The 16,880-nt window shown below is 36.9% G+C and overlaps 1 protein-coding gene across 1 annotated transcript; it reads right to left on the reverse strand.

Moving 5' to 3' along the window:
• Nucleotides 1-522: 522 nt before the first annotated feature.
• Nucleotides 523-14,426, reverse strand: LOC306887566 (semaphorin-7A-like). Its single transcript, XM_079445399.1, has 14 exons — nt 14,202-14,426; nt 11,157-11,296; nt 10,735-10,797; nt 10,009-10,104; nt 9,072-9,168; nt 8,287-8,394; nt 7,668-7,807; nt 7,410-7,585; nt 6,285-6,393; nt 5,913-6,114; nt 5,284-5,399; nt 4,881-5,053; nt 4,727-4,782; nt 523-3,590 (listed from the first exon to the last, which is right to left on the reverse strand). The coding sequence occupies exons 1-14, from the start codon at nt 14,278-14,280 to the stop codon at nt 3,244-3,246; spliced, it is 1,902 nt and encodes a 633-aa protein (XP_079301525.1). The 5' UTR covers nt 14,281-14,426; the 3' UTR covers nt 523-3,243.
• Between the last annotated feature and the right edge of the window lie 2,454 nt (nt 14,427-16,880).

The following is a 16,880-nucleotide window of genomic DNA, read 5'->3' on the forward strand; positions in this document are numbered from 1 at the left end:
AACAGATTTACCTTTTCATTGAGATATTCCTCAATAAATTATGGCAGAAATTTCATTTTGGGTGAACTGTTCCTTTAAAGATCTGGGATGCTATAAATATTGCAGGGTTGATCCCAGAGCCCTGCACACCCTCAGGGTGTCCTAGAAGTCATTACAATTAGTGCACTATTTACCTTTGCCAAAGACATTTGCTAAATTAACATGTGACCACATGTTGAATGCTTATTGCCAAGGAAATTCCCTCATTCAGGTACTTCTACATTGTGTAATAGCAACATTTTGTGCCATATTACAGCTTTTTAATTGTTTTAATGTACACTTTTACAGACCATTGGTGCATTTTTTTGTTTTTGCATGTTGCTTTATGTTTAAACATGTTCTGTTGACTTGAAAAGTCCATTTTAACCACAAATTGCACAACAGCATTTTGTACCATATACATGTTAAAATAGTAAAAACATAAAAGCAATAGTGATAAACAATAAAAAAAACAAATACAGTATATTTTTTGTTATTTATTTTAATGCACATTTTCAGGGAAACATTTAATGTATAATTATATGTTTCTGTATTTTACAATGTCTTCAATCCCTTTAGAAAAAAATTGCTGACTTTTGGTAACCAGTTATAAATATGAATTATTAAGTGCAAGCTTACACAACCGCAAGATGCTTTTGAGCAGTAAACCGTGCTGAGCGTCCCTACATGAGAAAACACTCCCTGCCACAAGTCTCGGGCGAAAAAACACAAGGCATAGCAAATGACAGACAGACAGACAGTAAAAACACAATGGTCATAAACTATATTTGCAACACCAGTTACAGAGTAAAAAAATAATTCAAAAACATAACATGTAACAGTTGTTTACAGTTGTTACTTTGTGTCATCTACATTGAAGGACCCTGTGTCACTTACACTGCCAGAAGTATTTTAGCGTGTGTGTGTGTGTGTGTGTCGTGTGTATCTAGATACTGCTGTATGTGTCAGAAAGGTAAACATTTGGCTTCGAAGCACAGTGGAAAAGTTAGAAAAGCTCTTTGACAAAAACAACACAACATTGGTTTGGCACTACAACGTTCCTTCATTTAGTGCAGTGTAGCACATTAGGCCAAGAGACAGAGGTACGAGTACACATAGAGGGCGACAGTGCTGTGGCATTCAGCATGCATGCAAACAGAAGGTTAGCACACGCTAGCATAAATAGCTAATGCACTAATGTGTGAAGCAACACTGCAGTCAGTCCCTGTACTATTTACATGGCTTTACATGGCTATATATGACACTTATGTTTGCCCGAACATCAACCCAGAGATTCAAATGTTAAAAAAAAAGTTTATGATTGGCAGATTATGTCACCAGCAGAGCAAGAAACAGAGTGACACAAGACAAAGTCACAACATCCATCATCTGAAAACACAATGCACTTCTGGTTAATTAGTGATCAATTCGCTCATAACACCATTGTCCTGCTCCCAAAATATAGCGAGGAAAGAACAAGGTTAAAGACAAAATTGGCATTTGGGGTCAGTTGAGAGTACACAACAGAAATAGTGGTGGGGTGTGTTAGGGGTGCAGATGACGATTAGAAGTGTGCTAGAATGTTCTTATATGTGCGTTTTTATTTGTTCCTTTTTGCAATGTGTATGAGATAACCACCCTAAAGTTTTATCGTCTGAAGTCATGATCAACTGAAACGTTATGAAGTAAAATGCTGACAGATTTACACTCTGAGCACCTTAGTGCAGGATGACTGTTTAGATCCATCAGGAATACTTCCTATTCCCATAGGCAGCAGTGGTGAAGAACAGCATATGCAGAGCATTACAATTGAAACAACAGCATAATGTCAAGCCTCTGTACACTGCAACTACAAAATGCAACTCCATGTTACATGTACTGAAGCTTATTGACCGCGAAATGTAAAAATGTCTTCCATGAGCATGAAAAGTACAGGCATCAAGGATGCAAGAGTGTTTATGTATGTTTGTTAAACACAGTGATGTACTAAGATAAACTGGAAAATCTGGTTATTATGAATTCTGTTTATTCTTCCTGTCCACCCACTGAGCAAAAGCAGTCGAATCTGTGTCCGTTTTGTATGGATTTGTTTTTCAGTTCACATTTCTAATTGTGGTTGGTGTGTGATTTCAAACTTGCCAAACAGGTGCAAACAAATCAGCTGTTTGTGCTGAAATAACATTCTGCGTCAGGTCGGAATGACTCAATGGAAAGACAAAGCCAGCAGATTCTGCAGGTTCTGCTCAGTTTGCAGGTTGTGCTTAGGATGCGACCATTAAAGCTTTAAAGGGACTCATCCTTGTTTTAAGGCTTCAGTACTGTCCTAATGGCACACAATGGAAAAATCGAAGGATTTCTAACAGTGTATTCATGTTTCAGCATGTACTCGCACATCTAATACTACTGTAGCAATTCTACATACCAACAAAAGAGTAACACTTTCAAATAAGGTTCAATTTAATTAAATCATTAGGTAACATGAACTAAAAATGAACAGCATAAATCAAATTTTCATTTCTGCATACACGAATGCATTTTAGCATCTCAAGTTTTTAAATGAAATGTTTTCCTTTTTTCACCTTTATATAGTGTGCATTCTGTCTAAAGGAACATTAGTTAATGCATTATGAACAAACATGAATTGACAACGAATAATAGCATATTAAATATTAAATAATCGTGAATTAACCTTGGTTGCTAAATGCTGTAAAAATTGTTCATAGATAGTTCATGATACCCTATTCTTACCTAATGTAACTGAACCTTTCTGAAAAGTGGTGCTACTAAGAAAACTAACCAAGAACTGATCTGGATTCCATGTCTGAGTGTAGTTAGCAAAGCAGTCCTCTGAATCATCTGAATGATGGCACTAACGTTTTGCAAGCAATGTATTATGCAGTACAAATCTCATGTATTAGATATTGAATATACAGTATATAAGTCTAAATGCTTTCAGGCTGATGGCATGAAATAGTTCACTTACGTAAGTTCATGTTTTACATAACACAGAAGTTTGATAAAGCATTTTGCAAAATGAGATGATTTCAGGCATTTTCTCGGCCCTTTAAAGAAAAGAATAAACTTGTGATTGCTCTGAATAAGAAACACAGTTTAAACAGAGACCAGCTGCTCCCCTGCAGTTTAGTCGGACCGACCTTGGTACTCATGCTCTGCTGACCTTAGTATTAAACTTGTTTCCTTTTGAGCCGCCAGGATTCATTGGATCTACAGGAGCCACTGTGCCACAGCAGCCAGCAGCAGAGCCGACCCCAGGGTGGAGGCTAGCGAGGTGGAGAGGGGCCCACCGTTGAACACCAGCTTGTAGGACACCACCTCCTGCTGCAGGCCGCTCTCCTCCACCATGCAGCGGAACACGCCCTCCTTCAGAGGCAGGTCAGGGGTGGGCGCCAGCACACAGGAGGAGCCGGAGATGGTGCAAGGATATTGCTTGATGCAGTTGTCTTTCTCCCAGCGGTAAGTGGCATGATAGGAGTGCACGGGGCACGGTAGCAGGACGGGTCCATTTTTATCCACTAAAACCTGTTTGGGGATGGTGCTACGTGCCTTAGGAGCTGTAGCCCAGGATGACAGGAAATATTTTAGTGTGATTAAGTCATTTTGAAAAAAAAAACTTTAATTTTATGTATAGACTACTGTTCAAAAGTTTGGGATCAGTAAGATTTTTTTTTGGAAGAAGTCTCTTATGCTCACTGAGACTGAATTTATTTGACCAAAAATACAGTAAAATCAGTAATATTATGAAATGTTTTTTTACATTTTTAAAATAACTGTACTATTTTAACATATTTTTAATCATAACTTATTCCTGTAATGGCAAAGCTGAATTTTCAGAAGCCATTATTTCAGTCTTCAGTGTCATATGATCCTTCAGAAATCATTATAATATGCCTAATTTAATGGCCAAGAAACATATATAAATATATATATATATATAAATATTTTTTTTTTTTTCAGTATTCTTTTACTAATAGAAAGTTTAAAAGAACATCATTTTTTTAAGTACAAATTTTGTAATAATGTAAAAGTCTTTATTTTTAATTATTATTTTTAATTTATTTTAAATGCTATTGTTGCAGACATGATATGACTATTAATGTGTATGTCTCTTCTGAACACAGAACACTTGCTCTTCATTAAACATTTTTATTACTAGGGTTGTAGGTGTGTATTGTTCTGTCATTTGTAAATGAGATTTTCAAAAATAATTTTCAATGGCATTAAACCCTGTTAGGTCAGCAAACTCCAGAACAAATATTTTGGTCACACTTTATTTTAAGGTCCAATTCTCGCTATTAACAACCATTATCTATGACTTTTTCCTCAATAAACTCCTAATTTGTTGTTTATTAATAGTTAGTAAGGCAGTTGTTAAGTTTAGGGATGTAGAATATGGTCATGCAGAAACTTTATAATATTATATGCTTTATAAGTTCTAATAAACAGCCAATATGTTAATAATAGGCATGCTAATAAGCAACTAGTTAATAGTGAGAACTGGTCCCTATACTAAAGTGTTACCAATATTTTTATGTCAATCAAAAGAAAAATACAAACTATATATAGAATAAATGGCGAAACTGTGTTTCAGTGGGAATTTGGGAAAAAGAAAAATCTGAAACTGTGCTATAAAGGGTTCAGAGCTACAACCAGAAAACTGCACATTATGATGTCTATTTAAACAACCTACCTGTAGCATAGCCACAGACCGAGGCATTGGAGTGGTCAAGGGCCTGAACAAGGGTTCTGATTTCAAATAGGGAGAATAGAAATGTATGAGTTTACCTCAACAGGAAAAACAATAATGCATTATTGTTTTGGGATATTTGTGAGTCCATATGTACCCAGTGCTAATGTTGTAGTCTGGTGGGATTGCAGTACACTTCTTCTTGGACACATCCCACGCACAGTATGGATCTCGTGAAAGGATGCATTCCTGGCAGCTGGCTCCGTAACGACCACAGTCAGCCAGGGGGATGCGCTGCACCTCAAGCTCTGTGCCAATATAGAGATGACCCTGGCACAAAGTAGATACAAAGTATTACAGAGGTGAAAGGTGCCATCTGGCTCCTATCAAACACTCTTTTAAATATCTATGTGAACAGCCTTTAAATTACTTTCTGATTGTAAAGTAAAAATAGTGATTGAAAGCTAAATATATTACAGTGGAATAATATGTCCTACCACTGCAGGCTAAAATTGGCCTGTTTTAAAGTGAATTAGCTTATTTAAAATGTGAGTCTCTACCTTTTTAGAGTCAATAGCCATGTTGATGACAGGACTATCATCGTGGAATAAAGAGTACTGTGCTATGATAAAGGCTCCTTCTATGGCATGAAGCACCTTCAGGACTTTTCCCTTCTCTGTACAAAAAAGGAAAAGACACAAAAAGAAAATATATGGGTGCCATATATAATATTTGTTGATAGTAGAGATTTTTTAGAAATATTTATTGGTATCACTCAGTATAACAATATAATCCATTATATCCATATAATATATAATAATGGATATTTAATAGTGCTGCTCATTTACTCTATTTTTTTACATTTTGATTACCTTTGCTGCATCTAACACATATTATTCTTCAAAAATACTAATAATTTAATAACACCGTTAAATGTAATCTTTACCACATATTAAAACGATTATCCATTTTCTATACTATACATTCATGTATTGTAATGCCTAAAATCCCTTGTAGCATTTAAAACTGATGATTTTAGTTTGTCATGTTTTATTTTTATTTATTTAGGCAAAATAGAATAGAATATTAAAATCTGCTATTTGTCTATCAAAATTCCAATATTGTTGTAGCTTGCAAAAGTATACTATTTTAGTGCTATTTTAAAGCAATTCTCTGCAATTCACAGTACCTGTTCCCAGATAAATGATGCTGTAGTATTCATCATTGACAGCCAAGACTGTGTCTGCCACAATATGTGTGAAGTGGTCTTGAACTGGCAGGTCTAGAGGAGCTTCGTCGACCGGGATGATCATGTCCTCAATCTCAGGGTGATCCTTGATCACAGTCAGGATCTTCTGGTTATGAGCCTGAGTGTTATTCCTAAAAGCACACTGGATAAAGGTGAACCATACAAATGAAGAATCAGGCTGTGCCTTTGTTTTGTAGATAGATTATTTAATGAATGTTCAGAATGTAATCATACTGTATGTAAACATGTAACATGACTGTCTGTTGGCACATAATTTTGTTTTTGACTGGTTAATGTTTCAGTGTGTTGTACCGTTCCAGGACGGGGAGTTGACAAAGGTGAGTTGTAGCCCTTCAGTTTGGATGTAGAAAAGGCTTGGTCAATGTTTTCAATGGAGTAGGCACACACTACGGTGGTGTTCCTGTGGAAAGACATAAATGTTGAAATTAATAATTCAAAACAATTTTTGCAAGCGTTGTTATGGATTATGGATTTATATTTTGGCCAGAAGAGAATTATGGATTTGTTTTTTACAGAATGATGTATTTTATTTATGTCTCCAAATCTGTTTTGACAAAGAAACAAACATTTTGGATTGCCTGGGGGTGAGTAAATGTTCAGCACATTTTCATTCTTCTGTGAATTACTGCTTTAATCAGTTACAGATAAATGTAATGAGTCAAGTACAGCAGCAAAGCACAGACATTAAAATTCTGGTTAGACAAAATGATCATTATTTTTATGTTTTGACCAATAACTATTTACTCTACTAATAAATGTATTAAATTAAACACTAAATATAAATTAGTTTGTTTCAAACGCAACAAGTGTATTTAAGATCCTCAACATTATAATGAACAGTATGAAAAATTTATATTAATTCAGAGATCTGCTAAAGATTACGTTTACTAGTGTTATTAAGTGAGTATTAAAATAAAAATAGTGAAAAATGAGTGTGCACTAAACATGCATTAAATTTCCAATATTGAACCAATACTGGTAAATTAAAAAATAAAAACTGTAATATTGATTGATATGGTACCCATATTTGTATGTACACTCTAAAAATGCTGGGTTAAATAAAACCCAGCGCTGGGTAAAATATGGACGAACCCAGCGATTGGGTTGTTTAGACCCAGCAGTTGGGTTACTGCCCAGAAGGTTGGGTTAAACATTTAACCCAACTGTTGGTTGAAAACAACCCAGCATGTGTTCTGGCCAATATTTACCCAGCACTGGGTTGTATTTAACCCAGCATTTTTTAGAGTGTACCTTTTATAAAAGTAAGCTTGAAGTGAGCACAATTGACATTGTTTTTATCAATGTTTTGAGTAAAAATTTATTTTTTTGGTGTATAATGTAGTCTGCTGGAGGCATTATTCAGCAGCCTGATGTCAAATGTCTTCTCACTCACTTTTAGACTTTACATCTGCTTACCAAGCATTGGAGAAGATGCCATATATCAACCCAGTGCGTTGATGAGAGGACAGAACGAAAGCCTGCTTGAAGTTGTTGTACTGTACAGGAGTTCCAGCTTTCCCACACATCACACGTGCCTTCAGGAATGTAGTCCAGGAGTTCGGCAGCAGGTTCTGAAGCCCTCCCTCATCAACCTGAGCCACAGATGCAAAGGTTATCAGAAACCTAGAGTCCGCACAGCAGTGTATATGAAGAGAATGCATAAAAGATTGTTACCATGCAGACTCGCCCTATGCGAGCCCTGTATGGCTCGTCATCTAGACTGGCTGTACTGTTGACCTCACTGAAGAAGAAATAGATCTCATCTTTGAGTTTCTCTGTGTGTGGTATCACAGCGGCACCTGCAAACTGGGGATCTGAGGGAGATGGTGAGAGCAAATGTATTATTTTCTAAGACTCAAACTTGCATTAGTCTATGAACCTATACCTTGGTTGAAATGTTTTAATGTTTAAAATGTCTTCTCCTATCCCATGTTAATATGCAGAGATTTAATTTGTCATTTGTGAGTTTAGTTGAACAAAAATGTAAACACTGTTGTGCTGCTATCAACATTGGTGTTTGAAAGGCATATCATGCAACATCCACTCATTCTGAATGACATAAGGCTGGGGTTGGACTACTAGTCAAATTCAAATGAATAATTCCTAATATATATGTTCTGTATACTACCATTCAAAAGTCTTTCACTCCAGAATTTTCAAACAAACTCTGTTTTACAGTACTATACTGTACTGTATCAGATTATATAGTAAGCTGACACACAGGTGAATCAATTAGTTCAGTCCTTCATGAAAATCTATGCTAATGCAGTTTAGATAACAACTGTCAACTCACTCTGTAACCATTTATTCTCTGTCTTCAGCTGCTTTTTGGAGCCATATGTGCGACGGATAGAGCCAGTCTGTCCCGCAGCCGCTGACAGAGCAGAGTACAGATTCCCATCTAAATGAGGAGAGAGAGATAAGTATATCCATCAGCCAAACCTCTGTGACTACTGTTCTGTCAAATCAAAGATTCCCTTAAACTTTGATTCAAATTTAGCAATGTTTGCAATACTTTGATACTCAAACTAAAAAAAGAGGCCTGTGAATGTACACACAAAGCATTTTCACGGCAGCGCTATTTCTACTTCCTTCTGACTGACAGTTAGAGACATTGTTGAGACATGCTACTTCTTTCAGAATCAGTGTTGACCTTTCAGCTCTGTTAAACTCACATGGCATATAAAATACTCAGTTTTGTACCTGACATTTAGAACTTTAAAGAGGAGGGTGAGAGCTCTCTTTGTCATATACTATAGGGATCGTTGTTCTTTTTGGAAGTTATTCTATAATTTCATCCACTACACGGTATATTTTCAGTAGAGATCTGTCAAGATTTGATTCACTGAGCCTATAATGCATTGTTTATAACAAATGGATCTCTGTTCTCTGAGGGACGTCATTTATGTCTGGTCAGAGAATAAAATTCATTAAAAGTTCCATTACTGTCTGATGTACTTAAATACCTATCAAAATGAAGGAACTAAATGAAAAATTTGAACAAATAACATTCTCTCTTGTCTTTCTTGCATTATATCCTTTCTTTTCCCTTTCTCCATTCCCCTCCTCTCTCTGTACCTGCTGACAGACTGATGGAGCGCTGAGAAGGGAAAGGTGCCAAGATGTGAGATGCTGCTGTTTCCTCCGGTATGTCCGTCAATACACTGTCATTTACCTGGGTGAGAGAGATGATGTGATTATTCACTACTTCTTAGGCTTCTCATTAAAAAAAAAAACTGCATAGGCACTGCAGCACTTGGAGAAATCAGGCCACTTTTTAGCAGAAAAGATGCTGAAAACTTTTTCCATAATCTTATTTATATACTAAATGCGCGTCCCACATTTCAGAATGTCAAACTCTAATTTTATTGTATTGCTTTCCATTCTGTCTGGTTTTCATCCTAGGGAAACTGTTAAATGGTTGGGTTATAAATCACACCCACGACAGAGACACACTAAGGTTATGAAAATGTGCACAATCATAAAGAAGCAGTTAAATAAATAGCCTGAATTCTGCCAAAGCAGCTGAGCTCACAGGGAAAACTAGTCTAATTTTCCTTTAGCATGTTCAGTGGATTACAGGAAAAAGCAAAGCGATTGAAATAGTGATTGAAACAACTTACATTCGATAAGTGTCTTCACAACAATTTGTGACATTAAAGGAATGTGAAATGTCTGCATGTGAACAGTTGTGATGTGCATGTTTTTTTATTTCATTTCTGCAATTACAGTATAGATAGATAATTTGGCCTTCCTGTGTCTCAAACAGTAGAGCATTGCACTGGCAACACCAAAGTCAAGGGTTTGATTCTCAAGGAAAGCAAGAATTGATTAAATGTGTCCTCTGAATGCAATCTAAGTTGCTTTGCCAAATGCGTACATGCACATATAGACACTAACAAAGAAAGACACATCTTAATCTTAAACACTTTTGTGGTTTGCTTACAGATGGAGTTTAAATTGCTTCAGGACTGTGATAGTCACATACAGTATAATGGCAGGTAATGCATCTTACCAGGAGCCAACATTTAGGAGCACCTGCTCTTGTCCCACACACCACGAACGAATCACCAACTCTCTCAATTACTGTGATGAAATTAGCACACTCTTGCTACAGAAAGATGAAAGAACACAGTATGTCAATGCAAAACATACAGAAACAGATAGAGTTGCTAAACACAGTATATCATCTAGTATGGGCATTTTTACTTTTTTCTATACTAAACTGGATTTTGTGGACATAATCAAGTTTGTTTTTCAGAATGAAAACAACTCCACTTAACAACTCCTTACCACCATCTTTATTTAGATATTTAAAGAAGCACATCACTCATCAGTTGGCTGTCTGTGTCATTACCCTTAAAAACTAGCCTCATTCAGTCAACTCTGAATGATGACCTGCTCATCATGGATGACTATTTCTGTATATGTTGAACCAGGGCAGTGAATTCAGCCAGGCTCCAGCTTGCATAATGAGGAAGTGTTGGAAACATGTTCGCAAATGTTCTGATTACAGTTTCAGAATTATGTATTTATTCTAATCCAGCTAAACCTGATGGGTGTAATTCACTCAGAGGGTTTATGAGAAACGGATAATTGGACACTAGTCATTTCTTGTGGTTAGATTTGTGCGTGCACTGAATCACTAGGCTTAAATGAGTCGAGATAATCTTATTCTCATATGCAACTTGAGGTCTGAATTGACTGAATATTGTGAAATTGAGAATATTGTTTCTCTTACCTTCCATGCTGGTGATTTAGAGACACACGTCTCTTTTGCATTCTCATCCATTACCGCATGGATCTGTGAGCACATCAAAAACATACTAATCATGCTGCCTTGCATACACCGTAATCTAGCGATGAATTGTTCTCATCATGTTAATGCTATATTCTATAATTGCAGTGACAAAAAGTCATAAAGTGTTATGGTGACAGTAAAAGGATAAGATACCATAACTATCTCTCCTTGGCAAGAAATGCTTGCTTTTATGCAACCACAAGTAATCGTTTCAGAGAGCCTCCATTATAAAGCATTGTTCTGCTCCACAAATAATAGCACATTTTTGCTACTTACTGAGTACCATCTATCTAGGTCAGACTCAGGATTTAGAGCAGTGATAGAACCTCTTTGGCTCCAGGTTATTGTGTCAGCCCCCCTACCTGCGTGTCATGCACTCCTTTATCACTGAAGGTGAGTTTATAGATGACACCTTGGCCCCCCAAATACAAGACATCAGTTTCCTGTTGGTGGTAAACCGTTGTGAAGTTCTCCGGTTTCATGAAGCGAAACCGAGGTGACTCTATAGAGAAATTGACAGAAATGCAGTGTATAAAAATGTTTCTGGCAGTCTTTAAATGTATATATTCACATACTGCATGAATAAATAATGTGTGACAACGAAAATAGTGGTTTTGAACAGGAGGGTTGCAATACAAAAATGGGTCACATTTGCACTATGCAAAATGCAACTAGACATAAAAATATGTATAATTAGGATAGTAAAATAAATAAGCTTTTTATATGAGATCATTTAAATGCATGTGTGTTACAGCACTTGCTTGCCAATGGATCCTCTGGGTGCCGTCAGAACGAGAGTTCAAACAGTTGATAAAAACATTTCAATGATCCACAAGTAATCCAGCCCATCACTTATCAAAGTGAGTCTATTGTGAATTGAAAAGTTGCATGTTTGTAAAAAACAAATACATCATTAAGATGCTTCTTGCGAAATACTACTCCATAATCCATAATAATGCTTCATCGAGTGAAAAAGTGCATCACCTGTTGTTCCCTCAAATTAAAATCCTCCAACCTCTTTGTTCAGAATTGTTTTGGACTGTTTACATTTAATCTGTGCATATTTCAGCCTGATTCAGACAAGACTATTTTTCCTCACTGGAGAAAGCAATATTATGGATTAGGGACTCATATTTTAGCTGAAAGCAATGGTTTTGAAGTTAAAAAGTCTTAAAAATTGATTAAAATATGCAGCTTTTTACTTCACACAATGTTAATTTATGTTGTGTGCATTACTTGTGGATTATTGTGATGCTTATCAGCTATTTGGACTCTTATTCTGACGGCACCCATTCACTGCAGAGGCTCTATTGGTGAGCAAATGATGTAATGCCAAATTTATTCAAATCTGTTCAGATGAAGGAAACTCATCTACATCTTGGCCGAACTATTCTTATAACAAGACTGTCAGTTCTCCTTTTCAGTCTGTTCTATGTAAATCATTTTGCATATGGTTGGAGTTATGCACTTACTAAATGTATGTTAAACATTATGCTATAGCCTATTATTTGAGGGATTTGAGTTGATTTTCACTGTAAAATGGGTTTTGGAGCAAAATCATTTGAGATCTGAATTATCTAAATGATTAATTCAAATGCCTAAACCACTTTCGTGGGTGTTTTTCATCTGACCTAAATGGAGAAAACGGTCAGGGGTAACAGCTGTAAAACTAAATGATTCCCACTACATTGTATAAAGCGGGGATTTGTGAATATTTCATAAAACATGTTGCAACAGGTGTTTGTCTCGGTCTGCGCTGGTAGAGATTTCATCTTTATAACTGGCTATTCGGAGCGGGGGCTGGCGAGGTCGAAAAAGCCTGCAGACCAGTCTGATCCGGTTTCTATTTGCATACGAAAGTGTCGTTTTCCATAGCACAGTACTTTAATTTATTAGATTATTTGTCTCGCCATCGCATCCTTCCTGATTTCAGGGAAGACGTGCGCTGAATTGAGGATTCCGGGAAGCGTCGTTGTCCGTGGTGCTGAAGTGGGCGGTCAAGACCCACAAGCTCATTGGAGACACATATTGGTCTTTCTCGTTGCTCTCTCATATCTGTAATTGTCTGTGGTTGTAGTATCACGTAACACTGAGAGCGATGACCGTGAGACATGTTGATGTTTTCAAATAAACACTTGTGAATCGCATGACCCATTTTGGTTGTATCGACATTAGACTGCGAACGTGCTTGGAATAGATAATAGTGGTAGGTTTCGCGGAATTTTCCAAGGGCTATTCTCTTCTGCGGGTGTGTTTTTCCTTGCATCGCATGTTGTGCCCTGAGTCTTGGAAATGCATCAGTTGCTGCAGTGCCATCATTCCCGTTAGCTCGCGCACCTGCATTGCAGCTCTGTAGATTGCGTCCTATGAATTTCTTAAATCAAACCCACTTGCAACGTATTCTACACGAAAACTGCGTTCATAATCAGCAACGTCATTCAATGCATTTACAAGTTTAGTTAGAAAGCGAATGATCGTTTCAGAAAATTACTTATTCTGTAGCCTCCAGTAAGATTCAGGAGCTTGTTTACTCATACATCCCAAGCAGGCTACTCGCTCTTGAACAACATTACTAACATGTCTTAAAGATAGCCTGTTACTATGGATACACAGTCGAAAATCCTTCCAGCATCCTTGTATGAGCCTTTGGTTCTTAGATATGTTAGATATATTGGCTTCATCACTATCTGCTTAATTTGTATACAATGTCATGGCGTTGCGTTTTACTGTATTTCACTGTAGTCTAATATATAGGCTTATGAACTCTTAACCATGATTAATACCACACATACGTCATAAAGGGCAGTCGTGGCCTAATAGATAGAGAATCGGACTTGTAACCCGAAGGTCGTGGGTTCGAGTCTCTTGTCCGGCAGGGATTGTAGGTGGGGGAGTGAATAACCAACACTCAGAGGTGAGACCCTTGAGCAAGGCATCGAACCTGCAACTACTCCCTGGGCGCCGCAGCATTGGCTGCCCACTGCTCCGGGTGTATGTTCAGTACTGTGTGTGCACTTGGATGAGTTAAATGCAGAGCACAAATTCCAAGTATGGGTCACCATACTTGGCCACACACCACTTCCCCTTTCCCTTTCCCCTAAAGTGAAGTCATATGCATATGAGCCTTAATCGGTTTTTGTTTTCAAAACAGCAATGTAAAGCAGTCAGTGCCCCCTCTTGGCCTGCTTCCATTTACTAATGTGATCCGACTTCTTCTGTTTCTACATCCTAATGGAATTGGAAGTCTTATTACGCAGCAATTTTTGTTTTCCCGAGGGGGAAAAAAAAGATGAGCAATTTCTGCATAAGGATAAACATCAGAGACCGAGAACGAGAAAATTCCAGAACTCTCCACCGAATCCATATGCAGACTGAAACTATTGCACCGAAGAAAAATAAAGACTTACCCATTACGGTGAATTTCAGCCGAGGTGATTTTTCGGCCAAAGCCACTGAGAAAAGAGTCGCCAGTATGAGAAGATTCATGTTGTTCCGCGATGCTTTAATTGGAGTGACGCCACGTTAATAAAAGTCTCGTTTTAGATTAAGACCGTTGTTGTTTTGCAGGAGTGCGCGTGTGATAAGCGTGCGCCGCCTGTCCCTCACCAGACCTCTCTGAGAATCTGAGGGCTAATTGCCTTCACGTCACGCCTTTTGAAAGAGAGAGAAAGGAGCGAGCAGACATGCGCTCACAACAGCGATCACGCGGATTGACATCTTTAGACATGCAATGCATTGTGAATAATGTATTTCATTGTAATACACTTCAGCTTGTAGATAGTCTAAATATGTCTTACAGTTTATCATAAAGTTATCATAGTTTACATGTAGAGGTGCAAATAATTGTAAATTATTTTTCACTTAAGTAATTTAAATAATTAAATTATTATTCATTAAAAATAATTGAAAATGTATATAGTGTTATATATTGGGGGCTCCCATCAACAAGCCTGGCTGCCTTTCGGGCCCCCTTATAGTTGTAATGTTATTGCACCAAACAGTTTTGGGTGCAAAAAAACTAACCAAATTCGACAAAAATGCACCTGTGCAATTAAACAAAATCTAATCCAGCTGCTGTGAATGGAAATGGAAAGTGTCGATTGTAGCATTCAGTTTAGATTCGCCAGAGTTTTGTTCAGTACCTGCACTTGCTGACTGAATTCTGCACTCTAGAGTAGTGCAGATGTATGTACGAAGTAAGAGATTAATTTCACAGTGTAGACACTGATTATAATGGGAATTTTAAATAGATAGTTAACCCAAAAATGAAAATTCTTTCATTAAGTACTCACCCTCACCCTTTGTTCATCTTCGGAACACAAATTAAGATATTATTGATGAAATCCGAGAGCTGTCTGACCCTCCATAGACAGCAAGGGAACTACCACGATCAAGGAACATAAATGTGTTAAGGATATCATTAAAATAGTCCATGTGTGTGTCAGTGGTTCAACCATAATTTTATGAAGCTACTAGAATACCTTTGTGTGCAAACAAAACAAAAAGAATGACTTTATTCAACAAATCTTCTGCTCCGCGTCACCCTAGCTAGGGTATGGGCCATTTCTATGGGACACACCCTTGCCAGGATTTCTATATTGCCTAAAATATCCAGGTTTTGTCTGTTTGCACTGTGCAGATTTATCGTTGTATGACATTATTTCACAAGAGCTATCTGCAGAGCAGATGCTTTCAAATCCTAATGCTTTCAAATCACTCTCGCGGTACTTTGGTGTCATACAATGATCGGAAAAGCTCATGCTTGCGTCGTGATACTCTCCAAAATGTCCCTATAGTGTGACACGGAGGAGAAGAATTGTTTAATAAAGTCCGTCTTTATTACAAGCACAAAAATTATTCTAGTAGCTTCATGAAATTACAGTTGAACCATTGATGTCACATGGGCTATTTTAACGATGTCTTTACTACGTTTCTGTGCCTTGATTGTGGTTGTTCCCTTGCTGTCTATGGTGGGTCAGAGAGCTCTCAGATTTCATTAAAAATATCTTAATCTGTGTTTCGAAGATGAATGGAGGTCTTACGGGTTTGGAACGACATGAGGGTGAGTAATTAATGAAAGAATTTATATTTTTGGCTAAACTATCCCTTTAAACTTGCTCTAGACTGAAGTCAGTGATAATGTTTTTTGATAATGTTAATGTTTTTGCTTGTTTAATTTCTGTAGGCCTGTATAATTCTGCTGTAATGAACTATATCCACTATATTTTGCTATAGTAACTTACAATGTTTTTATTATAAATTGTGATAATGTTAAATACAAATTCAGACTCATTAAATGACCTGACACCCATATCCGGTACTGGATACTTTTAGCCTTTACCCTGGAGTTGGTTCACTCTCTGCCTATGCATCTAGAGATTGCAGTGATAGCCTACATGACAGTAAAATTACTTGAAATAATCCTGAAAGTACCTTGAGATAAAGTGTGCCCCTTAAAAGCATAAGTGGTCCTTGTCTGACCCAGTATTTTAACCTTATGATGTATGCATTAAAAATGACTAAATCACCAAAAATACTACCCAGTGATTTAATGTAGGTTATTGGTAGTTTATAGAGAAGTAAAGATTTTAGTATCTATAATGTTTAACTACATTATATTTAACTACATTATATTTATATATTGTCTATATTTATCTATTTCTCTCTCTCTCTCTCTCTCTCAATATATATATATATATATATATATGAATGCATGCCTATGCTATTTTTAATTTTGTCATTTTGAATATCAGCATTTGTCATATTTAGGCTTTGTAACCCACGCAGGGGGCCAACTTACTCCAGTAGAGACCATCTTACCCCTTTTTTAATATTTTACATTTTGTGCTATAACAACTAAATTAGCAAATGTTTCTTTTATTTATTTGTTTTTCTTCAGTGTGCTGTTCATTTTGCTTTGTCAGGTCTTGCCAATACTCTGATTTTGACAGAATCAGCATTTAGGATCAGCTCACTCTCATTCATCAAATTCATCAATACTCCTGAAGCTCAGATACAGTAAGCCAATGCTCAGTGCATCAGTGAAAGAGTGGGCCTGAAAAGATACTTAACTTTGCCATTTCCTC

This window comes from Barbus barbus, assembly GCF_936440315.1.
Source record: "Barbus barbus genome assembly, chromosome: 21".
Taxonomy (NCBI): Eukaryota; Metazoa; Chordata; class Actinopteri; order Cypriniformes; family Cyprinidae; genus Barbus; species Barbus barbus.

Bases quoted from the DNA above. Each gene is read 5' to 3' on its own strand.
- LOC306887566 (XM_079445399.1), bottom strand. From the start codon at position 14,280: ATGAATCTTCTCATACTGGCGACTCTTTTCTCAGTGGCTTTGGCCGAA. The intron at 7,808-8,286 runs GTGAGTTGACAG...CATCTCCCTCAG, and splicing joins AGAGAATAAATGGTTACAGA to ATCCCCAGTTTGCAGGTGCC. The intron at 5,400-5,912 runs GTACTGTGAATT...TTTTTTGTACAG, and splicing joins CATCATTTATCTGGGAACAG to AGAAGGGAAAAGTCCTGAAG.